The sequence below is a fragment of the Dicentrarchus labrax genome, unplaced genomic scaffold (genome assembly GCF_905237075.1).
Source record: "Dicentrarchus labrax unplaced genomic scaffold, dlabrax2021, whole genome shotgun sequence".
In the NCBI taxonomy this organism is placed as follows: domain Eukaryota; kingdom Metazoa; phylum Chordata; class Actinopteri; family Moronidae; genus Dicentrarchus; species Dicentrarchus labrax.
The window spans coordinates 23,675,366-23,702,208 of NW_026136722.1; the positions used below are offsets into that span (position 1 = coordinate 23,675,366).

Sequence of the window (26,843 nt, forward strand, 5' to 3'; positions counted from 1 at the left end):
GAGACAGATAATCTGTGAAAAAATCCGGTTCTTCTGACTCCTCCTAGTGCTCCTAATGGTATTTGGAAGAATCTACTGAGCCTGGACAAAAACAACCAATCAGAGCTGAGAAAGATATAAAGACACTTGGTTGGAGTCTTGAAGATAGTTGATTGTTGAGTCTCATTCCCAGCTTCTATAAATGCTGGGAATGAGACTCAACAATCAACTATCTTGGGGCACCCAGATAGTTCACCTGGTAAAGCTGGCGCTCCATGTACAAGGGCTGAGTCCTCGCTGCAGCAGCCACGGGTTTGAATCCTATCAGTGGACCCTTGGTGTGTCATCCCTTCTTTCCTGTTTATCTCTAGCTGTCATATCTAATAAAGGAAAAAAATAAATAAAATACATAAAACCCCCCAAAAAAACCATCAACTGTCTTCAAGCCTCCAACCCAAAGCATCTTAATATCTTTCTTGGCTCTCGTTGGTTGTTTTATTGGAGCCAGATTTTTTCACACATTACCTGTCTTATGTTCTACTGTCAAGATATAGGGAAAGTTTCAGCAAATATGACAAAAAAAAAAAAAAAAAGACGTGCAGCATTAATACAAAGAATCAATCAGTGATTAGTTAGAGTGAATGTGACATGACATACTTTAATTTAAGATATACTTGTATTAAAGAAAAATAAGCAATATGGAACTATTTTCCTGCTCTGAGCCATGTGCAGATATTTTTGTGACCAATGAAACCTGAATGGGATGCGTATGATGCTTCTGCAGCTATGATGTCATCCAAACATAGAATTTGGAGCCCCATTGATGGAATCAATAATGAAAGCTGGTGGAGCTGAGTGACATAAGACTGAACTTATAACAATGTCCAAGTTAATTTGGGTGAAAAACTAAAGCCTAATCCCAAAATATATAATGTATTTATCTTTTAAATTCTTCTTATTAGCTTGGATGTGTGTACGTCCATCTGTCAGATGTAGTGTCTACTAAGTAGAAATAAAACCTTAAATGTCAGATTCTCACACAGCTTGACAAAGACAAAGTAGGCAAACTGATATCAAATCATTTTTAATGTTGTAAATGAATGTCAAATAGCCACAAACACAAACAGCTTTGAGCCACTGAGATGCCATTCTCTGATTGTGCCATGAATGATTTGTCACAGAAAACAAGACAAAGAACAACCGTGCCCATTACAAACCCACATCCAACATTATAAAATACACCATCAAACTCTCATCTGGGGCACTTTGACCCCCGCGCCTCATTCAGCTTTACATTCAACACTGTGCTGTGCCAGAAAAAATTATGGCTGCCTTGCAAACAGGAAATAGCCTACTGCGTGTGCAGGGCCTCACATGATGTCTCTCAGATACGCTAATTAGGGCCGGGTTGTGGGCTACAGCCGTAAAGTCACTGTGAAGGGGAGCTGCAGGGAGCAACCAACAAAAACAAGAGAGGACATTGTCATCACAGGGATAGCAGTCTGGGACTTGGGGTCCTAAACCTTTGGTGTTCAAGGCACAATTTACTGGCCCGTGTTAAAGCTGCAGTAGGAAACCTTTATTAAAAAAAATGTTATTTTTCTGAAACTTTCACTATATCCTGACAGTAGTACATGAGATCTGGTTCCTCTGGGTCTGAATTAAGCAATCAATGAGACCCGAGAAAGACAGTTGATTGTTGAGCCTCTTTCCCAGGTCGTCAAATATCAATGCTAGGAGTGAGACTCAACAATCAACTCTCTTCAAGGCTCCAACCCAAAGAGTTTTTCTATCTTTCTCGGCTCTGATTGGTTGTTTTCATTCAGGCCCAGAGGAACCAGATTTTTTTCACAGATTATCTGTCTCATGTACTACTGTTAGGATATAATGAAAGTTTCAGCAAACATGCCAAACTACCTTCTGCAGCTTTAAAGTACACTGGACACAAAGAAGTGTAATTGCATATTTGCACTTAAGGAGATTTGAAAGCTTGAAGAGGATACATTACTCTTAAAATAATTTTTGGGGGGCGGCAGGAGCACCATTTTTTATTTCTTTGCCCCTGCCGACTATTTTAAAAAACTTAATTTGCATTTAAGTATTTCATTTGGCCAAACTACTCAATGCACTCCGACTCTTGTCCTGATGAAACATGAGTCCTCTCTTGGTTTATCAGGGCAGAACACGAACAGAAGGAATAAATATCTGCCAGCTGATGATAAATACTCACAGCATGGCTTCATATTTCTTGCTGTCAGCTCCTTATGGACATAACAAAGTAAGTGCATGTATTTTCAAACATTTTTTTCCTACATTGTCACAATGATGTATCTTACAACCAGAGAAGATTCTGTAAGCAGTTTTACCAAATTCATCCACCCTCTATAACACATTTTGAGTTTTTTTTCAGTCTGTCTTTATTTTTAGGGACGCTTCAGACTGATCACTCCCCCTCCGTCACTCTGGCACAAAGCAGTACAATGAGGTATGAAAAGTTGTACGAATCTCTTTTTTTGGTATCTATTTTGTGATTTTTTGTTTCTTTACTCTTTCCTTTTTGTATGGTGAGGCTTTTTTCCCATCTATATTCTCATCACAACATTGAGATTAATACACGGCAGATTTATACATTGCAAGACGAGCTCTGGTCTAAGGTCAGATACACTTTGAGCAATCTAAAGGCTAAGATCAGGACGTGGGTGTTGTTCTGTTGACCCAGCTTAGCAAGTGATGCAGCCCAAGCAACTGTGGAAGGCAGGATTCAGGTTCATTCACTTTCAGCTAAACTAATTGGATAATGGATTTGGCGTAACTGCAGTTTGAACTTATGAATCATCTTCACCAAAATAGTAACCTATAGCACCTATTAATCGTACTGGAAGCAGAAAACAATACTGTATGCATCCATAATGAGCCTTAAGGGACTGTATGAAAATGACTAGGGATGGCGAGGGTTATGTAATTTTTCTTATTGCTGAACGGAGAGTAGTCTTACTTTTTTTGGATGAGCAAGGAAGGGTTCTTTCAATGTTTCATCTTCCCAGATTTGTATCTTGAGGGTAATAAGGTTTGTTTGATATGCTTAGTTATTAATCATAAGTTAAGTTGTACCTATACTTTGTCATTATTTGGAGATATTGTGGGGAGAGTAGTGCTGTTTCATTCTGAGGGGAGTGTCCAGATAAAGTATCAATGTTACTGTGGACGTTCTTACTCTAAAATAGTGAAACATAAGGTTCACGCCCCTCCACCCACTCCAATTACATTGCAGTCCCTCAGGAAAACATAGGTGTTAATTGTATTTAGTGGCAATGCACTTAATGTACTGTTGCTGTGTGAGGTGACCTTCTGCACACCAATAATGTTCGTACAGCCTCTAAAAAACCATGTAGTACAAGTCAATCTGTGCTTCAAATGTGTTGTTCTGTGACGTTAGCTGGAGTTTCTTTGAAGTAAATACATTTCCTTTTGTGAGGCTTTGGCCCATTGATCCACCTTACCCAATGTGAGAGTGGGGCTAGTCATCAGACAGCTGTTAGAGCTAAGCAATGTGCATGCTAAGGGTTTAGGAGACAATATGTTGTTTTGTCATATAGGTGACTGGCATTAGCCTAAGAATGTGAACATGGGACACTGTAGTCCTGTGGAGGCAACAAACTGCAAAACAAAACAATGGTTATAGAAATGCTACTTACTCAAATTTGGGAGAAGATATGATCTTCATTTGCAGCTCATTATATTCCTAAAACCTTGAGCCTGAAGTGACATTAAACTCCACGTGATAGTCAGTGTAATTTGTTCTGGTTATGTTATTTACATATACATAAGTTGTCAATCTATCCCACTAGTTAGCTGTTAGCTGTGGCTCCTCTAATGGCTGACAGAAGCTGCATTTAGAAAAACTCCTGTGTCTTAAAGAAACATTAAAAGGAGTTAAAGGCTCATAAGGAAGAATGTACCCGGGTACGTCTCCACTGTCTCAGCCTATCCCTGGCAGTGGTGGTGCTACCTGACAAAAAAGCTGGGAAACCCCGATTGCAGGTATTAAAACCTGAGAATGTGTTTTAAATAATTTCTGAAAAGTATGAATCCAAACCTGTGCCAAATTTGTGTTTTTGGTGTACTAAAAGGTTATTCTGAGAGTAAGGCATGTCACCTACAGTTACATAGTGTATATTAAAGTGCTAGCATACACACCGCAGAGCTAGGTCTGGTGCCAAAACTCTCCAAATTAGATAATGGTACGTGACCGATGGGCCTACATTGTAACACATTTAATTGCTGATTTTAAAACCAGAATAAGGCAACTAAAAGGTTATAATGCTAAATAGGATTACATCTCTTAGACACTGAATAGCAGGCTGTTTAAAAGAGCTTTAAAGACTTTTTTTTCAACCAGCTAAACTGAAGGTGATTTGAACCATGACCCTCGGGTGACGTTAGCACTAGCTACCACTGCATATACAGCCATTTTTCACAGTAAAGCATCAACACAGATAGACAGACATTCACTTACCAAGAAAATCGGATGCAAAGTAATAGCGACTTAGAAGAATAATCATTAAAAAAAGAGCTTTTTTATCTCTATCCAAAATAAAGTCACTTCATCTCTTTCTTTACATCGCTCAAGGTTTCCAGTCCTTACACCACTTTTAGAAACATACAATATTTTTTAAAAAAGGATCAGTAGCAGTCTGTCACGCGATCAAGGTTTTAAGCCCACCTGCAAACTCATCCGCTCCAGAATAAGCATAACAACGAACACTTGGTGCACAACAAAAGCAACATCAACAACATCAAAACAACATGATTGTGGGACTTCACACCGTGTCTTTAATCGTACAATTTCAGTATTTTACATTCCACATGTGGACATATTCCTGCGGGGATTGTCGTCTTTCTCGACCAAGTGTTTGTATGAGTCGGGGTAGCTTTCTGCAAGTCTCTGTGTGTGTGTGTGTGTGTGCGCGCGCGTGGGGGATGTGTGTTGGGGTGAAGGAAAGAGGAGTGAAGGAGTTAAATAGAGAAATGGGACAGGGGTGAGGATGTAGATTTGGGAAAAGATTGATAAAACAGGAACTAGAATGGGAACGTGGGGGAAAAGAGATGGAAGGACGGGAAAAGATAGATGTTAGGAAAAGAGAAAAGGTGTTATTGACGTAAATGTTTTCCCTGGGTAAGTAATAAAAGTAGTTTATTTGTGGAAGGTTCACCTGCTTTAGAGTGGTTGTTATAGTTTTGTGCCATGCTGCAGCGACAGAGCTTCACATTTTAGTTTATTGTAAACAAACATAAAACTTAACCCTAACTTCACCCTAAGGGACACAGAGAGGAAGAAAACACAATTCTGTGGTCACTGTGCGGAAAACTGATTTTGCAGCTCGGGTAGGAAGTGCAGAAAGTAACACAGGGTGTACAGAGAGAGAGAGAGGCAACTCTCATGGGCCTTAGCATTGCTGCTTTTAGTGCTCTACTGAAACAAGGACGCACGTGTTTGACCGTGTGGCTCTTTATAATGGGAGGCATTTTCCATTGGGCTTCGCCTGCAAAAACTGCCTCATGTACCACCACCCTGGTCATGTTCAAACACGCGGATCAAATCCATTTTTCTATTTTGCATTAAGATACATCTTGAAGGAAAAGAAAAAGGAAACTTTCTCAGGCTCAATGCCTCCTCTCATGACTACACGGCGAGGAGGTCATGAAGCCATAAAAGTTAGAATAAGCACTGCGTGTCATCGGGTTTGTTGCAGCATCTTGAGTGGTTGGTCATGCGGAAAACGTGTTCCTCGACACTGTGTGCCTGGTTGCCTGATCACTATGACGACCATGGTCATATAGACAGCAAATTAATATATTGCCTGGACCCAGATTCAGTCTGGTCGATTAAAAATGACACAGATTTGAACTGGATTTGCCCGCTGTGTGAACATGATCGTAGCTAGCAGTGAAGTCCAGGTAGAATGGCTTTTTGGTGAGGAGGATGGTCAGTGACTGTTGGCCTGTCTCTCTGCTATGCTGGTGCAACTGATCATGGCTGAAGGCAGTGTGCTCTGTGGTGCTGGTGTGGTTTTTAAGAGGACGGGCAGGGGGGGAGGGGGGGAGGATTTCTCCAGTGATCATTTGGCTGGAAGAAAGAGAGAGAGAAGAGAGAGAGAGAGAGAGAGAGAGAGAGAGAGAGAGAGAGCGGCTGTGCTGCCAGTTCAAATCTAAACCTAAAATTATCGAGCTATATGGACCAGACCTGATCTCATGTTTAAAATAGGGAGAAAGCAGATGCATTTATGCTTAAGGTACTTTCTGTGGTATATGAAGTGATGTAGTGTAGAGGTATGCAAACTATGTAGGTTAATTGGTGATCAACACAAGGCAAACAAGCATCATAATGCAATATGACGTCAACTGCAAACAATGCATATATATTACTTTACTTTACAGATATTAATACAGCTGGGTAAACTTATTCTGACACCCTCTGCTACATGACAGCTCGGACAGATTCATGATCTGATTTGAGCTGGCAGCATAAATTCAGCCACTGAGAGATCGAATGCCACATACAATAACTCTAACATTTATATATACACATCTATATATCTATAAATATATGCTTCTGTATACTGTATAATGTATATGTGTATTTCCGGCCTCTGTGAGGCACATTAGCATGTCTTACTGAGCCAGCAGGTTCCCTGTCTGAGCCATGGCCCGGTTGCAGCATGGCTTTCATTCACAGTGATAGTGAGCAAAGTACAGTCCAAACACTCAAGGCCCGGAGGTGGCGGGTGTGAAACGGTACTGCTTGATCATCCTATTGCTGTGTGTGTGTTGCTGCTGCTGCTGTGCGTGTATATCCCTGTATAATTAGCGCTTACGGTTCTATTTTAATACCCTGCAACATAGATTAGTAACACTGAGAGTGGCGGCGCCTGAAGGCCATGTCACAGTCCTCGTTGGGTCCAACAGGTAATCAAGAGACTAGATAACGGACTGTGTGCGTTTCAACAAGTGTGTGACATATTTTAGAGAATATTGTTAAGACTGCTTAAGACAGGCAGGAAAGGGAAAGATGTGGGTGGGTGGGTCGGGGGTGGGTTAAAGGGAAAGGGTTCGGGGCTACTAAGGGATACAGACATTGTGGTTCTAGTGCAACAGAAAAAAACCTGATAGTCATTTGTAGTGGATGGCAATTTGGGATATGGTTGGTGGAGCTTATTTCAGCAGTGTGTAACTCGTATTGTGAGTTTCTGGGATAGGACAGTCGCTCAGAAAGTCTTTCAAATGGCTTAGTGTCCATTTCTCCTGCGATGGCGAGGGAAGGATCTGCAGGTGTAGTGTAGGTGCGAGAACAAGGGCCTATTTTTGTGTGGCGGTCTGCTATCACATCGCTACCCACCACAGTCACTCAATTTCCCTCCCCGGCCAGGATGAAACCATATCCACAGGTGAATATTGCTGACTCACTTGCTGCTCATTTACCTCCCAGTCACCACCCACAGCAGTCCGTTGGCCTGGCCCAATCGGGCCAAAATGGCTTCCACTGGAGTCCCAGCTTCCAGCTGTCGTTGTCCTCTGACAGTTTCCTTTAAGTTCAATCGGCACACTGCAATAAACTCACCCCTGCCCTCGCTGTCACTTCAGGTTTCCAAATAAAAAGAGAATCCAAAGTGACTGTTGGTCCCACGTGGTGTGTGATGAAAATGAAAAAAGGGGCGAAAATTAGAAAGTCTGCCATGTCAGCTGTAAAATGTTAATCCATGGCCCGTTTAAAAGACCTGCTGTGAGTGCAGCAGCACACTCAACGGGTCCATGCTGGCGACTCATTTGTGCACTCTGTGTACGTTTGAGTATGTATGTGCATGCATGTCAGTGTGTTGCAGACAGAGGGGCAGCTGCACTCAGACGAGAGGTGAGGTAGAATCTGTGGGTTTCAGGCTGGACTTGAAACAGGTACAGGTGACAGGGGAGGCCTGCAGAGGTAAGTGACAAAATCTCTTCCTACCACCACCACCGTCTGCCAGCACTGAACCTATCACAAGACAGCGGGGAGGTGAGGAGGCGGGGCTACGATGCGAATAACACAACGGGGCTCCAATGAGAAGACACACACACACATAAGGAGACAGGAAGAGTGGTGCAGCCCGGTAGAAGAGATGAGCAACAAAACAACTGAGGTAATACATCAACTGAATGGGTGTGTGTGTAATATGTGTGTGTGTGAGGTAATGAAAACAGGAGGTATGTGTCGGAGAGGTATTCATATATTGCACCTACATGTATTGTGATTTTGAAATGTTTCTTTTAATGAAAGAAGTGTTGAAAACACTTCCTATGTAGCCTATAGATACACTATTTTCAAAATGCTCATAATGTATCACAACAATATAATCTTTTTTTCTTTCTGCCCATTTTGCATATAAAGGAATAAAAGAGTGCTTTCTGTGAACATACTGAATGAGGAATGGGGTTAGAGCAGGCAGTAAGGCCTCTCGCTGTCAGGGTAGACAGATATACTGCGATTATCCGGACCACAAAGCTACACGCAGTCCATGGTAAAATGGAAGCGGTTGTGATGCTAACATGCTAAGAATAGCAGTGTTAAGCAATGTTTTGTTCTGGCCTCTTGGGGGCAGCAGAAACAAACTGTGAACACAACACAAACAGTTGCTTATTTACACATCAAGCGATTACTTAGCAGCATTAGCATTCATTTGGAGCTGTGTTGAATTTAAGTCCAATATTTTCTTTTTAGCCCCCCTGAGGGACAGATCTGTATCTTTAGCTGCTACGTGCTCCCCGACTGTATGTCCACAGCTGACTACTAACTCTCTCGTTCTGATGTTAGAGCTAGCATAATGTGGGTTTTTATAAAGTTTTTGAGGACAACGGCTGCTTGCTGCGGCCGGAAACAATGCTATAAGATCAGTAAGAGTACAAACAAGAAGTCAACTATTGATAATGTACAAATATTTATTATCACTGCTTTAGCTTGCTTAAGTTTACCAAATAATGTTTAGTTTAGCATGCTAAGATTTTGATAATTAGCACTAACAGCTGAGACTGGTGGATATGTCATTAGTTTTGAAGGTATTTGGTGATAAACCAAAGTATTAAAAAAACATTTTGATCTGATGAAAAGACGAAATATATTACTCTGGACACACATATTTGTTATTTTGGGAAATATACTTATTCATTGAAGCAGCTAGCCTGGCTCTGTCCAAAGGTAAAACGGGGCCAAGAAATAGTCTATAGCACGTAACACTGGAATATGTCGTTTTTATATTTTGGACAAAGCTGAGATGACATTATGCAGTCTTTTATAGTTTTAGTCTAAACTAAGCCAACTGGCAGCTGGCTGTAGCTTCATGTGTGGGACAGTGGTATCAATCTTCTCATCTAACTCTTGGCAAAAAAGCAAAATGCTGAACCACTGCTTTAACTTGAACAAGCATTCACCTCAAACCTTAAGGCCTAGTAGATATCAATACACCATTTCTTGAAGCACACTCCTCATTCAGTACATTCACAGAGAGAACCATGATGTTCAGAACATCTTAAAACTTTTAATCCATTATAATCATACCTATATTGTCTTATAACTGCAGTTATAAGACATAATAATGCACAAAGCAACTGTTGCTACTATGTGCCATGTAGGTGTGTGTGTAAATGATACATTATAGATAAGGACTTTATACAAAATTTTCCCACTGTAACTTCTCTTAACTCGAGCAAAGAGGTAACATGGGTAACTGAGGACTACATGGCTCCATGTTTTCTCAATAAATGACCACCACCCACACAATAAATGAGGAAATACATTTTACAAGGTATGAGGTAAGAGTGTAGGGGTGTGTTCTGTGCACGTACATAATGTGTGTGCGTCTCTGTGAGTATGTGAGACAGAGAGATAGAGAGGTCAGTACGTGAGGGAGGTAGGTCGACAAACACTCACAGCGCCTCGGTGGACTGAGGGGGTGGGCTGCACCCGCAGACAGGGGACGCCATTGGTGGGAATAGGGACTGTCTGAGGAGCTACTGGTCAGGTCCCGGACATTAAAAATATATTTTTTTTAGTTGACAGGTGGGTGTGGAGGGAATAGAGACATTACCAAGCCCCTCAGTTTGCATTAGTGTAGAGTACAGCTGTTCATACAGGTGCAAGAAGAGTTAATTGCTGAGATTTGCATATAGATTTACTGTATGTTCATGGCAGTGAGTTTGGAATCTGTGAATATCTATAACGGCTCACAACTGTCTGTGTGTGTGTGTACCTCTCAGAATGACAAAAAGCAAAGCTGGATTTTTCACTGTGTTTCTCTCTGGTGATGTTGATGTGTGTTTGCTGGTGGCAGGTGGTGGGTCTTGTGGGTGTTTGACAAAAAAGGGACGAAAAACAAAGTTAACAGGGCATGTTCCCACTAAAGAAAAAAAAAAGAAATCCAGTTTTTCTTCTCCTCTTGTCCTTCCCACACACTTCCTCTTCTACCAAAAGCCAACCCATTTATTTCCTTCTGTGGCCAGGGTTCTTTTAGGGGGCTCAACGTTTTGTAAGTCACACTTCCTGGTCCTCAAAGACCTCCAGGAAGAGCGGGGGAAAGAGTTCGTTGGGACACTCCACCTTCATATGGAGGAAGCGGCTGGCGTGGCAAGCTCCGATCATGCGCAGGTCGGTCACCTTCATCAGCAGCTTGGGCCAGAAGTGGGGAATGTTGTGCTTGCGGTAGTTGATGTAGTGCTCGAATGCCAGCAGGTATGCCTCCTGGCACTGCTCGATCTTCTCCATACTGGTCAGCCCTGAACGGTCTGGTGTGATAAAGAAGATTTACATTTTTTACTTTGATGCAACCTCCACCTCATCTTTCCTGAAGTGTAAATTCGGGACTTTTTAGACTATTGTCTTAGTGGCCATGCTCCACAGACAGTGACTATCTAGGAACTAGTGTTGTGCAGTGACAGGATTCCAGGGCTACAGAGGCTCACTGACAGCCCGACTGATGGTTAGATGTGTCAGGGCCTTAATATTTATATATATTTATATATATAGTCCCTTTCTATCCCAGTGTGTTCAATTTGGTCAGCTTCATTTGTCAGCCCCAGAGGTTGCTTGGTTTTGTTCCCATGGATATAATCAGCCTGACTCCCACGAAAAAAAAAAACAGTAGATGTTTATCCCATGACTGAATACAAAAATCATTTTGTAAGTAATTGTTTTAATTGTAGTAATAATCAACAAAAAGCTTTATTTTCAAAATCGAGAATTGGCTAATTCCCACCGAAAATCTGGACAACTTACCAAGTAAAATGAAATTTAATGTGATGATGATATGATTTTCTCAGAATTGACAAAGTTCCTCTACAGAACACAAGCTGTTATCAATGATCTGGATGTGTAAAACTGGTGGAGTTCTCCTTTGATGTAGGAAGACACACAACGCCTTGTTCTTACAGAAGATATGACTTCGGTGTAAAGAAAAGACACATTTAGTTGTTAACGTGAAAATGTAAAAAGTGAATTTATAACCAGTTAAGTGATCTGAGCTCAGAAGCAGCAAAGCCTTCACTCACTGTATTATTTATGTGTCAGTTATTAAATATTTTATTCAGTTTTTTTCCAGCATCTTTTATTCTAAACTAAAAGAAAACTCTGCTGACGTAAAAGAGCTGGGTGAAAATCGGAAAAACAAAGTATTAAAACTACAATGTCATCAGAAATGATAGGAATAAGAAAAGATATGTTTAAATGTTAAAATGCAGCAGAACTTCTTCCTCACCTGAGCTCATGAGCAGCACGGCCTGCATCAGAGCCACCTCCGAGTCATCTAGGTTGAACTGAGCCAGGCTCTTGCCCAAATCAAAGATGGCATCTGACACAACGCCCAACCCGCCGTTCTTCAGCTGCTCGCGTTTGACAGCCATCTCGCCGTTCAGCGTCAGCGTCTCGCTCTCTGGATCATAGCGTACAGCGGCACGCAGCGACATGATCTCCATGCAGCAGCCCTTCAGCAAAATGATCTGGTCTTCACAAGGCAGCTGGGAAAACACGTGAGGTCATCAGGAAATAATATGAGGAAATTAAATCAGCGGATAAAGAATTTCAGTCTAAAAGGTGATGATAGAACTTTAGATTGGATGTAGAGAAGTATTACTATTCCAGATTAGTGCAGAATCATCTGTTTTCAAGTTAATATAATGGCTGCTTGCTAGTTGAAAATGAGGGACATAGATTGATAGGAAGATGTTTTGCTCACTTTATTTTTACTGATGGACTGTGGTAATTGTGGCAAAATATGCAAATATAACATTAACTAAAAAAACTTTAAATGTACAGTAAGATGTGGTATCAAGCTTTTCTGCAATGTCAAACGTCATTATCTTGGAGTGCTTCCTTGCAGAGAAAGAGCTATCATTTTCTATTCCCAACAAATCCCCTGCTACACTTTATGTAACCGGGAAGCCCCTACAATATACATGATGACTGCACTCAGTTAGGTGGAACACAGGCGAGGACACACACACACACACACACACACACACACACACACACACACACACACACACACACACACACACACACACACACACTCGTTTCTGTAGAGAGCAGAGCAATATCAGTGAGTGGTGAGTCATCACATCCAGAGAGAGAGGGGGTGGGGGGGAAGGGGCTGATTATTATTTGGTGTAATAACAGCTGACAAGCAGCATGACAAAGGCTGCTGAAAGAGGGAGTACCCAAACAGCAGACCTCGTTAAGGTCAACAAGCTCGTTAGTAGGTTTTCATGACGACGAGTCTGGAGTTTTTATTATAAAGTAAAAGAAAATGTCTACAGATCAATCATTTCGAAAAGAATTATTCAGAAAAAAATAAAGAATAATTTTTAAAAGGGAAAGAGATTAATCATAACATACCAGGGTTAAAGTTTGTTAAGCTTTGCACTATTCACAACTGAATACAGTTATATATTTATTTAATGGTGACAGATTTACCATTTGAAATTTTACAACGGGTCCTTTATTAATTGTGGAAGCTCATTTAGATGCCGTCAAATACTGACGTTTGGAATGAGACTCAACAATAAAAGAAATCTTTCTTCAGTATACAGTGAGAGTCTCCACAAACTATTGTTGTATTGCAGTGTAGACCTAGTAGTCCTTGTATTATCAGGGTCAAATTAATGAAATGATGTGCTTCTTGGCATGGTTACTGCAGTAAGCTAGTAAGGACATGCAAATGATTGCAGCTTATGTTAGAGCAGACATTTCTTTTTTTTTTGAGGGGGGGCATCAGTATCGCTCTGACTACAGCCCCATGGCTCCCATCCACACCGCTTTGACAGGTCTGCCTGCTGTACGGGTGCTATGCTATGGTTGGACAATCGGGGGAGGGGTTAAACACATGTTAAACTGATAAACCTTTTTATATTTGGAAAGTCTTTCATGAATTAATAGCTACAGGGCAGAGGAAGTGGTGTGGTTTACATGTAGGGTGCAGCAGTGCCAGCTTTAGGACTGAGTGCTACCCAGGCCAAAAATGTCAGCACTAATGACGCTGTGAATAACTCTGGATGAAAGCATCCATAAGTGTTTAAACTACCATGCAGTGAGGCAGATGATAGACTGGAACCCACAGATATGCACACACACCCACTGAACCTACCTCTGAGAACATGGGCAATTTCTTGGCAAAGTCGACGACGCGCGTGATGGCGGGGGTCATGATCTTGGTGAACTCGCTGAAGGCTTCCAGGTCCACCTTATCTCCATCGGAAGTGGGCACCAGCGGACCCTGGCCGATATCATCTGACTAGAAACAAGACATCACACAGGTGACGGGAGCATTCACGGCTGAAAACGTCATTAGGAAATGCTAATATTTAACAGTGAGCTGCGGTTGAAAGCTCAGATAGCTTGTGAGTTCGCCTTTGAGCTTAGATTCTCTTTACGTTTTCCAGTTTTTCCAGTGAGGCTGGACAGGAACACTGGATAACAGAATGAAATCCTAAAATTTTAAAAGGTTTACAGGCTTGTACAGATCCTAAAATATGGACTGTTGCCATGTTGAGACTCACATAGCAACAGTCTGGAACCAATTTAAATACCATCAAAGACCGTATGAGCAGTAGACAGGAGAGCAGACTTAAATTAGAGACTAAGATTTTAGACTGTATTTGAGGAAGACCTCATGTGAGTTTAACAGGGTAATGTAAAGATAAATAGATGAGCTATGTTGCAGTACAACGTGGACAAATGAAGTCAGTTTAGACGGTTGTAGCAATAACAGCATACTTTCAATACATTCAATATTTTCGCGATGCACTTTTAGCACGACATCCAACAGCCTAATGCACTTCGTTAAACAAACATGGATAAAGTGTGATCAGAAACAGAGGACCACTACTTTAAAGGCGTTTAGCATCTGCCAATCAAAGCAGCTTATCGGCGTGACAGGGGATTTAACATCGGGGAGAGCTGAGGTTATCTCACTGATTGGGAGAATGTGGTAAACATTGCACAGGTTTCCATTCATAGCTACACAGCTGATCCCTATCCTGTTTTGATCAAATGGGAACTTGAGAACCATAACAGAGAGGAAACAGATACACTTTATTAATCGCTAGAGGGGAAACTTGGGGGTCATCAGCAGGATGTTAGGATGAGGGACGAGGAACCTACTGAAGTATAAAAAACAACTGTAAAATCTCTAAAATCATGTACTGACATTGAACAGTTAGAAGATTGTGGATGGGAATACACTACTTTATTCTGGTTGTTCTCATGAATGGCTTTTCAAATGCTACAAATAGTGAAAAAACACCATCATTTCTCAGTAGTTTCACAAAAACTGGTGTGAGGTTTTAAGTGTCGACAGTGCAGTTTTGAAAACCAACCCGCTCTCTCTGAATGATGTAAATCACATCAGTCATGTTTTTTACTGACTGTACTTAAATGTGCACTCTTCTGTAATGCAAGCAGAAAGTGTCCTGTGATGTAACCTTCCAAAGTTTGGTTTCAGTAGATCACAGCTAACCCGAAGTGTAAAGCAGTGAAGTTGCTGTAACAACAGGTAGTATCTGGGCTCTGATTGGCTGAGTCACTTTCTCCCAAATATGGAATCTGTTCTTTTCCACTTAGCATCCTTCTTCTTCTTTGTTCATCTTGGACTGGCCGCTTTAATGACCCTCAGCAATTCGTCAGCAGGCCTTCAAAAACTGTTTTTGACTGTAAACCCATCTTTGCCTCTATGGAATGGTTGCCTGGTAACTGTCATCTGACCTTTGCCTTAAGGAAACCAATGGTGGTGCAGACACACACAGCTGCACGTGCCACTGATCACATGGGACGGCACAGAGTGAGTTGCTGATGAAAAGGAGTGCTGTCAAAAATGAAACGAAGGCGCTTTCTTTCATGTGTTAGCTTGATTTTTGAAGCGGGGAACAACTTTCAACATACTGCCGGCGGAACATTTTGGAATAATGAGCTACATAAAAGAAGCAGTACTGAAGAGTGCAGAAGTTCCGCATGGATACTGAAAGTAATTAATACAAATCTGAATGAAAGCTTGTGATGAAGGCTTACCTCAAGAGTGTCCTGATCTAGACGCACATTAATGAAAATATAACGTTACCAATAACTTTTCTTGGTCAAGTTTTTGAGCTCTTGCAAATTGACCTTGACCAGTTTGCATTTCTCAAACCCTGGTGAGTTTTTCCATCCCAGTGCTTTAGTTTCTAGTTTGCAAGTATGTTTAAAAGCAGCCTGAATTTACAAAAAGAAAAAGAATATATAAATCATAATATTATTGGATTTTGGGGATAATCATGCTACAACCAGAGCCCTGTTTTTTTCCACTTATATTTTATTACAATTTGGCAAATTGGCACCATAAGAAGTGTGCCGAATAAGCCATTAGCAATTCCTGTTTGCAATGTACCCATTGATGTAAAGACAACTATCACTGGATTACTTTTATACTGAAGACAAGTTAAAAAAATGATAAGTTCTGGAGTTATAAGGAGCATCTTTAAATAGGATTTCTAAGCAGATTAATAAGTAATGAAAACTAGAAAGAGTGGGTCACACTGAATCTAAAAATGTGTATCATGTCTGTATATTCAGATTTGATTGAGTTGTGTCTGTGAAAAAGGACTGTTAAATATCTTAACTGAATGGGCTGTGTACACAGACGTTGCTGCTGCTGCTGCGACTGTTGACCATGTGGCCAAATCAGTGGGACAAAATACGATAACTAACTTCCCATTATTTTTTGGACATTATTGATTTGTTTGTGTAACATTTCTATTCCTCATTACGCAACAGCGCTCTGTCTGAAGGCCTAGTCTGCTCCGGACTAAAAGCCTACCAGGAACTTGCGCTTCTGTTTCCAGCTGGAGCCCTGGGCGTTGGTGTGCCGGTGGGCCTCGCTGACCATCCTGATCAGCTCCCATTCCGCGGTGCTCGGCTCTGGCCTTGTCTGCAGCGTCCGAACCATCTCCTCCCTCTTCCTTCTCTGTCGATTCTCCTCGATCAGACGCCGCTTGGCCACGCGCTTTGACTCGTCCAACACCACTGATGGGGGAAGAGAAGGTTCAGGTGAATTAATGCAGTGAGATTACAGTGGGGGTCTTAACAATACCAATAATAACAATTTTTGTTTTACATGGCATAGACCTCCATGTCGGTTTTCAAAATAAAACTCCCTGTGTAGACTCCTGATTGTAAAAACATAGTGTAACATATTTTGCTACTATTTGTGTAAAATGTATTCTTGATCGTCCCTCCATGATGGCTTGTGAGAGGGTTTATGATGTCACTCAAAAGCTTGTACAGCCTGGACAGCATGCAAAAGTGTGTGTATGCACATATTTTATTTATTATATATATCTACAGTTGTTTCTCCATTTATTAATTAGGAGGCCCAACTGCAACACATTACAACACAGAATTCAAAGCACCACTGCTGCTATAGTGAATCAAACAGAACTGAAGTGCACTGTGGTGGAAGTCAAGTCCAGATGTTCTGAATTTGTGTTTTCATCAAAATATCCAGAGGAGCAGAAACAACTTCCTTTATTCACAGGAGCAGCTGTACTACTAAATTAATATCATCCCCAACATGAAAATAGATGATGTTGTTGAGTGTGTGTGTGTGTGTGTGTGTGTGTGTGTGTGTGTGTGTGTGTGTTTGTGTTTGTGTGTGTGTGCTGTTACTTCTCTTCTTAACTAGTCAGACCGCAAGGCAGTGCAGAAATCTGTGTACACATACACACATAATACAGACAAATGTGGCACATACTTGTTCTACATCAGTAATCAGCCACACAACAGTCTAATACTGTATCCTAACAGCATATCTTAATAAAGAAGTAACATAAATTAATCCTCCCAAAAAACTGAGTCACTCATTCCCATTAATTTATGGAAGCCAATTTGTTGCCAAAAGTGTATTTTGAGAAAGTTTCTCATTATAATGACTTACAGAATCTGGTTTTTCCATCACATTGGCAGAAATTGGCTTCCATATTGTTAAATCCAAATCAGAAATGAATTGTTGCACTTATGTGCAGTATTTTAAGTATTGGTGAAATAATTACACTTTGTTTATTACAAAAACGTATGCCCCAAAGTCCTGAAATGCATTGGCTACCACCACATGATAATTGATTAATTGTAAATTGTTTTTTATTGTTTTGACAGGTAATTTGCTTTAGTGTAAGAAAACTGAGTACATTCAATTTAAGTGGTAAAATTTCTATAAAGAAGATGCAGTCTGACCTTTCTTTTTTTCTTTTTATTTCCCTTTATCAGGTGTAGTCATATACATTCACACGTTCAAGGATACAACACAGGTATAAATGGGGTAGAGGTAGTCCATAGATGTTGACATCCTAACAATGTCCAAATAGAGTCCATATTTGAAAGTGGGCAGTGATATTCATTCACTGAGTGAGAGGATGAACATATAGTATACAAACATTCATTATTCATAATTGAAACCCTCATCGGTCACATCAAAAATCATATCAATCAATAAAATATGAGATAATTGGGGACCATATAGCAGTCTGACTTTTCAATCAATTCTGTTAAAACTAGTGCTGTCAGTTTAACGCGTTATTAACGGCGTTAACGCAAACCCATTTTAACGGCGTCAATTTTTTTATTGCAAGATTAAAGTTCTTTTTGGCCTAGCACACTTCGTAGTTTTTTTCACATGCTGTTTCAACAACTAGTAACGTTAGAAAAACTACAACACCACACCGGATCTAGCTAGACCGGAAACAAAACAACAGGCACTCCGCACACACTTGTTTAAGAGTAGTAGACGTTACGTTTTGAGTGGATGGCGAGCGTGAGACGCCGAAATGGATGGATTCCTTGATGTCTGAAAATGTCAACAGGCTTGTCTGTTTGAGTAACTGGCTCAAGGCAAAGAAGTAGTAGGCTTACCTTTTATTGGTAACCGTTACTGTTCATTCTTTCTGAAATAAGAGGCTGGGTTGAGCCTCTGGTGAATAAAGAGCAGTAGACTGACTGCTATGTTCAAAGCAAACTTGAGGAAAGTATTAAGCCATGGTTTAACTGCACTATAGACTCAGTCCTAGTTTACCTTACCTGTGCACTTTGTAATTTTATTTTGTATCGCCCTGTTTTGATCCCTTAGAAAGGGCTGTTGAAGGGGCTGTTTGTGAGACAAAGTATTTTTTTCACCCTTTTATTGATGGACAGTGTTACATTGTGTGAGAGGTTATTTGCTCAGAGTGAGAATGTTAGTGTGAAATTGAACACTACAGTATATGCCAATGTTGTTTTCAATAAAAACAACATTTGCACAAAGCAAGCTGATCCACTTTTCCATGTTGATAAGAGCATTAAAATGAGAAAAAATAATGGGACAAAAAGAAATCAAGGGACATTTAGAATAGATAAAAATGTGTATGTAATTGCGATTAATTGCGAGTTAACTATGACATTAATGCGATTAATCGTGATTAAATATTTTAATCGTTTGCCAGCACTAGTTAAAACATTTCAAATAAGTTTGCAGAAATTCTGTTTATGAGTGTAATATACTTAGTATATATATATATATACTAGTTTTAAGAACAATTAACCTTTCCTAAACAATAAATTAGTTAGTTGCACTCAAATCAAATATTTTTTCATGCTTAAATTGTTAGAGTTAACAGATTTAAACTGTTGGTTTGAGTTGAACTAACTCTTTAGGTTTTACAGTGAACATATGCTACCAAGGTTATATGTTTGATCTAACCCTGAGCTTGTAGGCACAGTATTCTTAGGCAGTGTCCTCAGGGTAGACGATCTATCTAAGCCTCTCAGTGCTGGCCTGGTATCTAGTACCCTCTTACCAACCGCAGCAGTAAGAAAAGCCAAAAACATCAACCTCATAGTGATACTAGAGGTAAGGTTGCCATTGCCATTCACTGAGCCAAGGTCCTATCTTTGCAAAAAATATTTCGAGTTTTCAACAGTTGCATAGTGACAGTGGCAGCCATAACCTTGTGGATCTCTTTGTAAATACTAGTAGTGATAAGAATGATATATATAATAACTCACAGTCCATGGCCATGCCCACAGAGATGCACTTCTTAAAGCGGCACAACTGGCACTGGTTGCGGGTGATCTTGTCGATAATGCAGCAGCCTTCATATTTACAGGAGTAAGCCGGGTGGAGGTTCTTCTGGATGGTCCTGCGGAAGAAACCCTGAAGAGTGGAAAGGAAACAGGATAGAGAAGAAACAGAAAGAGTAAAAGAAAGAAAGAAAACAAAATGAGCAAAATTGCTAAAGAAGAACACAGAGGCAGAAACAGCATTCAGTGATTGAGGACCATAACTTCTAAATTAAATGTTCTTGTGTCTTGATTAGCATAAAACAAATGCTTTAAACGGTTCTTTATCACATTGCAAGCGGATGATTGCTTGCCAAGAATGGTTAAGTAATGAAGTGATGGCTGACTGAGTATCTCTATAGATAGTTGAGGAGCATTTTGATTAGAATCACACTCTTGAAGTGGTTTACAAAGACATGATTTTAAGCAGTATCAGGGAGGCATCTCAGAAAAGATTTTTTTTTTTTTAGATCCTTCATAATACATATCAAAGAAAACATATTTGCTAACTGGTCACTCCCTAATCCGTCTTAGCACACAGCCATAAAGACTAAAAAGCAGTTAATTATAATACCAAAAAAACTTCTGCTTTTCAGCACCACAGCGGGGATTCAGTGTGCTTTGCTTCCCGTGAGAGTACGGCGGGACGGTACGGGAATAGCTGAAGCTGTTTTTAGGGGCTGTGGAAAGGCCGCTCTACAGGACGCCAATCATTGGATAATAAACACACCCACACCTTCCATTAAGAGGCCCCCTGCCAAAGTAATTACTGTACAGTGTAGTAAACATGAATTGATTTTATGAAAAGGAGAATAATGTTGCTGTTACGATAATAACAGCAAATACAAGTTTATTTCCTGGCATGTATTTGTATTTGTATGATCTTTTTTTGGTAGATTAGATTTTAAGACTTTCCATGTTTCCAACCTTTAGGCAGCTGTTTTCTTCAGTTTCTAATCAGTATTACAGTACAATTAGCTTTCAGAGACAGAGAGTTATGTGCCTGACTATTTCTTGGCTAGGAGCAGTAATTTCCTGGAGTCTGTAATGCTCGCCAGCCAACTGCTCAGCTCTAAGTCTTTGTGCTAAGCTAACTGGCTGCTGGCTCCAGCCTTGTATTTAATAGACAGACATGAGAGTGGTATCCATCCTCTTGCCTAACTTTATGCCAGAAATCAAATGAGCATATTTCCCAAAATATCAAACTATTAGTTTTAGAGTTGGCTACTGAACAGCATGAAAAACAGCTGCAAATAAATCTTACACAGGGAGACCAGAACATTTACACTGTGGTGGTGTGAACTATAGTTTATTTTGAGTCCAGTCCACATATAGAGCACCAAATATGTGTTAATCCACAGCTAAAAATGGTACTCTGTAACATCACAATTTACTGCCGTTTGAATCATGTTGGCTAAAAGCTACAGTGCCAGCTGTTTTAGAAAATTGTTAGGGCTGTACCCGACGCATTTTGTCAGTAAACTCTGATTTGGCTATTCAATACGACGATTCAATGATTCATTCCTTTTTCTTAGTTCAGCGCCACACTAAACGCCTACATCAGCTGGGTGGAAACACAGCTACATGAACCTCATGTTTTAGCCAACTGCAGGTTTGAATGCTTTTTTTTGTCATCTGTGAGGTGAAAACATCAGATTTCCACACAGTCAGAGAAAGCAAAAGCTTTCACCAAGACTCTATCATAGTGGACGGCAGTAGAGGAGGTTGTAGCACCGCCTGGTTCAAAAGCGGTTTAGCCAACTTCACTGACAGTAAGCCCTCTGCCCTGCGTCACGTTATCTGTTCCATCACAGTTCGTTTTGTGGTTTGTAATCATTTAGAAAAACTTGGCTTGTAAAGTTAACAGCCTGCCATGCTGTCGCCATGTACAATGATGCAGCTAAAAAACAATAGTGCAGAGATATGACTGACAAAATGCGAGTCAACTTGGGGTCTTCATTGATGATTCGAGTTTTGGTGGGTTGACCTAAAAATTACTGAGCCTTTTTTAAAACTTAAACTATATTTGTGACCAATTGCTGAAGATTCACGTCTTCTGTAGGACCCAATAGGCTTGGGGCCACAGAAACCAGAAATGAATTCCATTCTAGTGAATACAAAAGGCTGTTGTAGGAGCCTTTAATTGGTTCACTCAACCAGGAAAATTAAGTTAGCCCCAACAATACATGAAGCTTAGCAGAAGTTCAGTCAGGAAAAATACTTTTCATAAGCTTGCTTTATGTGCCACTTGACTCTAGGTGCTCACAGTGTCATTTTGCCATGGCATCTGTTAAGCAATAATTTTGCTGTTGTCAGAATTTAAAATGGTTCCTTTTAGGGCTGCTGTCATTTCAGAAACTGACTGATCACATCTAGTCTGAGCCTTCAGAGCCAGCCCATTATTCAGTACTACAAGCCTCATATGTAATATTCTAATCTAAATGATGGACTTTACAATTTTCTTATGCTTTGAGCAGCAAACAGCAAAAGCAAACAATAGCTAAGAGAATCACATATTGTTGTGTGTCAGAGGGGTATCTGAAAGGCAGTATGAACTGATGTTTGTTAAAACTGACGTACTTCTGTTCTGGGAGACTAAAAAAGCTTTAGACAATTCTGCCAGTGTTGATTAGCCTCATGGCTCAAAGAGTGGTACTGTGACAGCAAAATAAAACTAAATGTCAAGGATGTAATTCCAAATTACATGTCATGCCAGCGGTCATTTTGAGCTCGAGCCACATTTTTCAAATTATGAAGATGTTAATGAGAAGAGAAATACATAATCAAAATCATATTTTTTCAGATTTTATCTGCTGTAGCTAGCTAATTGGGCAAATGTCAGCTTCATGAGTTGGTTGAAAAACACTGTCTCCAGTCATTTTTAATGTTTCCAGCCTTAAAATGAGAAGCATATAAAAGGGTCTTAAATGTGCAGTTAACGGCTGTATCCCAGGCAAAAGGTTAGCATCCTGTTAATAAAGAAACAGCATTGTTCTCCTAAAGAAGTGTTGAGCTAGTTAGTGCTAGAATTATAAATATAAGGACAACTGTAAAATCTGACTGACCCTGCTTAGCTTACACTTGCAGCTTGCTATTATAAAAATAACTTTTTGTCATTATTGCTGAAAAGAATCTACCGGGCCTGAATGAAAACAACCAATCAGAGCCAAGAAAGATATAAAGACGCTTTGGGTTGGAGGCTTGAAGATAGTTGATTGTTGAGTCTCGTTCCCAGAGTCCCAAACCATCTGTATTTGACACTCAACAGTCAACTATCTTTCTCCACTCTGATTGGTTGTTTTTGTTCCAGCTCGGTGGATTCTTACATCTTACACTCTTAAATCCCATTAGGAGCTCTAGGAGGAGCCGGAGGAACCTGATTGTTTCACAGATTAACTGTCTCATGTACTACTGTCAGGATATAATGAATATGGATATAAATACATGGTAATTATTCTGAGTTTGTTGGAAGGACCAGCAAGGAGACATTTTTTAAAATTATTATAACACTGAGCTAGTTAGCTGGATATGCTAACTAGATTACGTTACAGGAGATAAACACATTGTTTAACCCAGTTGTTACACTTTTGCTCTTGTATTTTTTTGGAACACCTAAATCAATCTCAACTCATATATATATATATACACACACACACGTCTCTTACTACAGCCCTATGTACACTGCTTTAACAGAAATCCAAAGCTTGACAAATGGCTAGAGACTGTTCAAATTTCACCCACCACTCTCAAAGAATCATATAGTGAGACAGAGATGTTCCACTGTACCTTGCAACCCTCGCAGGTGATGCAGCGGTAGTGGTAGCCGGTCGCTTTGTCCCCACACACCACACACGGCTCATCCTTCTCCAGGTAGCTGGGGATGTACCCTGGAACAGAGACACTAAGAGCTATAGGAGAGGAGGAGGAGGAACAGGAGGATGAGGAGGAGGAGATTGAAGAGGAAGACAGGGTGGAATGAGAGAAGGGTGAACAATGAGTACGAGCGAGGGAGGTCCAGTGGGATGGTGAGTGGTAAGGAGGAGGTAAGGTGATGAGAAGGAAGGAGGAGAAGAATAGTGAGATGGAGAGGAGAAGATGAAGGGGAACGAGGAGTGGAGGAGGAGAGGGAGGAGGGGGCTGAGTGTTATCACAGGGGCCTCAGAGAAGCTCCTGTGCATACGGCCCCAAGAGACTGTGATCAGACTGCACACAGACCTGGTATCATGCAGGCTTATGAGGTTTAGAGTCATATTCCCAGAATTCATCAAATATACTTTTCATCTTTTCATTTGCTTCTTTATTCCTCTTGAGAGGTGACATATTTCCCTTAGCTCTTGATCCTTTTAACTCATACTTACATAATAACAATATGTACATTCTCTTCAGAACTCTAACCTCTAAGCTGTCATGATGTTGGAGAAGGACTGACAGTCATCTGGGCATGCTCAGACAGGGCTCTCTCCTCAAAAAGACAGCCCACTTGCTTTTTGAAGAGCACAGAACCATTCATTGAAATGATGCCTAAACACTCCCCCCAGCTCTACGCACACCTTAACACACACAGCACCCGACCACTGTATCACAGTTGCTCACAGCCTCACAAACACACACACACATGCTTAGAGGGTTCTGGAAAGCGAAAATGCAAAGAGCGCTCCGGTGGAGGGGATTTATAGTGAGGCTCTTCCCATACTACTGCAGCCACCCAGACAGTAAATCCACAGTGGTGATCTGAAAGAGCTGCTGTCTGCGAGACTTTCATTTTTACTTAAAAAGATACTGCTGTATTTTTAAAGCTATTTTTAAAAGTGGAATTCTGTTTGTCATTGTCATTTGTAAGATAAATGTAAAAGTCCTTCACTTTTACTCCTACATGCAAAGACAAGATATGTATGAAATGTCTTTTAAATTAAAAATAGTAGGTTACAGAGGTTGCTTATGAGTATCTTGTTAGGGTCTTACATGGCTGCAGTATGCAATTGGGCGAACATATCTTCCAACACACATTGCCCTTGCAATCTGTCTTTTTATCTGCATTTGTAAATGTGATATGGAAGACTTAAAATGCCTAAATTAAAACAAATCAAACTAAGAAATAAAGAGAAATACAGTACACAACTCTTTCTCCAATTTTTTCAAACTTTAGCTTTTAGTTTTTTTTGTTTTTTCATTGGGACATGAATTTTCCACAAAAAACCCAACTTATTAATTTAAGGAAGTACCAAGGTGTATATCATTTCATTGTACTTATTTGTACGACTTGTTTTGTCTGTACTGTAGTCTTGTACCTTAAGAGTCCTGTCTACATCTCTACTCGAACAAACATCTTAAGCTTAGGCTTTGGTCACCTAGGTGAACTAATTTGTGCTCAACAAAGCCTCTGGAGAAAATAATACAGAAAGAGAAGGATGAGGAGAAGATTATCATAGTAATGACACCCAGGATGCAACTGAAAGCCAAGGGGAGTCAGCTGTGGGGTGATGGGCTACACTGAGCACTGAGCAAATCTTCCGGCACATCAAAAGACTTCTTCATCTTTAAAGGAACCCGTTTTGAATTGTGTTCACTCGCTTGGTTGGAAACAACAACAAAACGAAGATGATCAATCCTTACCAGACATACTCTTCACCGAACACTGGCTGTTCTTGCTCTTTCTCTTCGGCACATCGGGCCACCTGGGAGGGGAGAGGAAGGAGATGGGATAGGGGGAAGAAGGGAAGAGAGAACAATGTTACAATGTGAAAAAGATGACATGACGCAATGAAAAGACATTTTTCATTATCCAATAATCCATCGTTTTTCTGGTAACTTGTTCAATTGTATAATCTACCAAATGTAAATGCTGATTATGTCTCAGAGACAAAGGTTACATTTTAAACAGGATATGAAACATTTCAATTTAATATTAATGCCTCTATATGACCAAGAGAAGATTGGCTTTTTCTATATGGTTATTCTTAATGTCTGCCATCGTGTCGGATTCAGTCGGATTCCCCTTGAAATCAATAAAGAAGGCATAACCGCTTTGATTCTCCGCCCGAACCCAATAAGACCCAAGCCAACCTACCAGGTTTGGCCCAAAACCGCTGCTGTAGGTCGGGCTCGGACAGAATGAGATTTTTACTTAGATATGTACAGATATTTAATATTTTGTTAATAATGTATGCGACTGTAATTAACGAGTGGATTTGTTATTTATTCATTTTTAATATCATTTGCACTATATTATGTGCACAATGTTGTTTACTTGGAAAAGTAGTTTGTAAATAAACTATTTTTTGGCCTAGGGTCAGGCCTGATTTTCTGGGCCTGATCAAAGCTCTAATGGGTAGTATGTGACTAACTGCTTAACAATCTCAGTCTGAAATTCAACTGCAGCCAACATTTTTGTTGTACACTGATAAACAACAAAAAAGAGGAAATGTCCTCTCCTGAATGAATGGACTTGTGTCAGATGGCTTGCAGACTTGCTGGTGGCATGTATGCGTGGTTAAAGTTTGCTTGGCTGCAGATGAATCGTCCCCGATGAGCTCGACCAGAGGGATGTCTGAGTCACTTTTTTTCTCTGCTGCGTCTTCATGAATTCATTTGTTTTTTACTTCTGCCCGAATACTGGGTATTTTTTCACTTTCAATCACATATCCAATTTTATACCTATATAGCTGTAATTCAAAGTCAAGCACACCTTGTGCTTTCAGGGTGTGTTTGGAATACTAAGAATCAAATGAATCATGCCTCCATTCACATACATGGACAAACACATGCACACAAATATTTGATATCGAGGCTACGCGCACGCACGCACCCACCCACCCACACACACACCCACACACCCACACACACACCCACACACACACACACACACACACACACACACACTCCAGGATATAGATAATTCTTTCACTGATCTCTTCCCCACCTCATATCTCTCTCTCTCTATAATTCTCTACCCTTCCTCTTTTCTCACTTTCACAGGATGGAGTCTGCATTTGCTCCTGGCGGCAGATTTGGATTACCATCCTCTCTCCCTCCCTTTTTTTCTGTCTATCCCCATGTCTGTCTGTTTGCTCCAAAATCCCTCCCATTCCCATTTCCGCTTTTCTTTCCATAAAATCTCTCTCTCTTTCCCTCCCATTTTGGAGAGAATTTGACATTTCTTTCTGTTTGCGCCCTCAACTTTCCTTCATTCCTCCCAGTTGTTTCTGTTTTTCCCTCTCCTTCTGACCATCTC

The 26,843-nt window shown here is 40.5% G+C and overlaps 1 protein-coding gene across 5 annotated transcripts in view; it reads right to left on the reverse strand.

Moving 5' to 3' along the window:
- Window positions 1-1,047: 1,047 nt before the first annotated feature.
- The window catches only part of LOC127355770 (thyroid hormone receptor alpha), a 120,469-nt gene continuing 94,673 nt past the window's right edge, over window positions 1,048-26,843 (reverse strand). For 3 of the 5 annotated variants that reach the window (XM_051386952.1, XM_051386953.1, XM_051386955.1), the window contains 7 exons: window positions 25,226-25,287; window positions 23,399-23,520; window positions 19,559-19,706; window positions 16,344-16,549; window positions 13,641-13,787; window positions 11,757-12,015; window positions 1,048-10,788 (listed from right to left, as the gene is read on the reverse strand). In XM_051386952.1, the coding sequence (XP_051242912.1) occupies window positions 10,538-10,788; window positions 11,757-12,015; window positions 13,641-13,787; window positions 16,344-16,549; window positions 19,559-19,706; window positions 23,399-23,520; window positions 25,226-25,287 (1,195 nt within the window). In that variant the 3' untranslated portion in view covers window positions 1,048-10,537. The remainder of the gene's footprint in view (window positions 10,789-11,756; window positions 12,016-13,640; window positions 13,788-16,343; window positions 16,550-19,558; window positions 19,707-23,398; window positions 23,521-25,225; window positions 25,288-26,843) is intronic. The other 2 variants (XM_051386954.1, XM_051386956.1) reach the window with 1 other exon arrangement.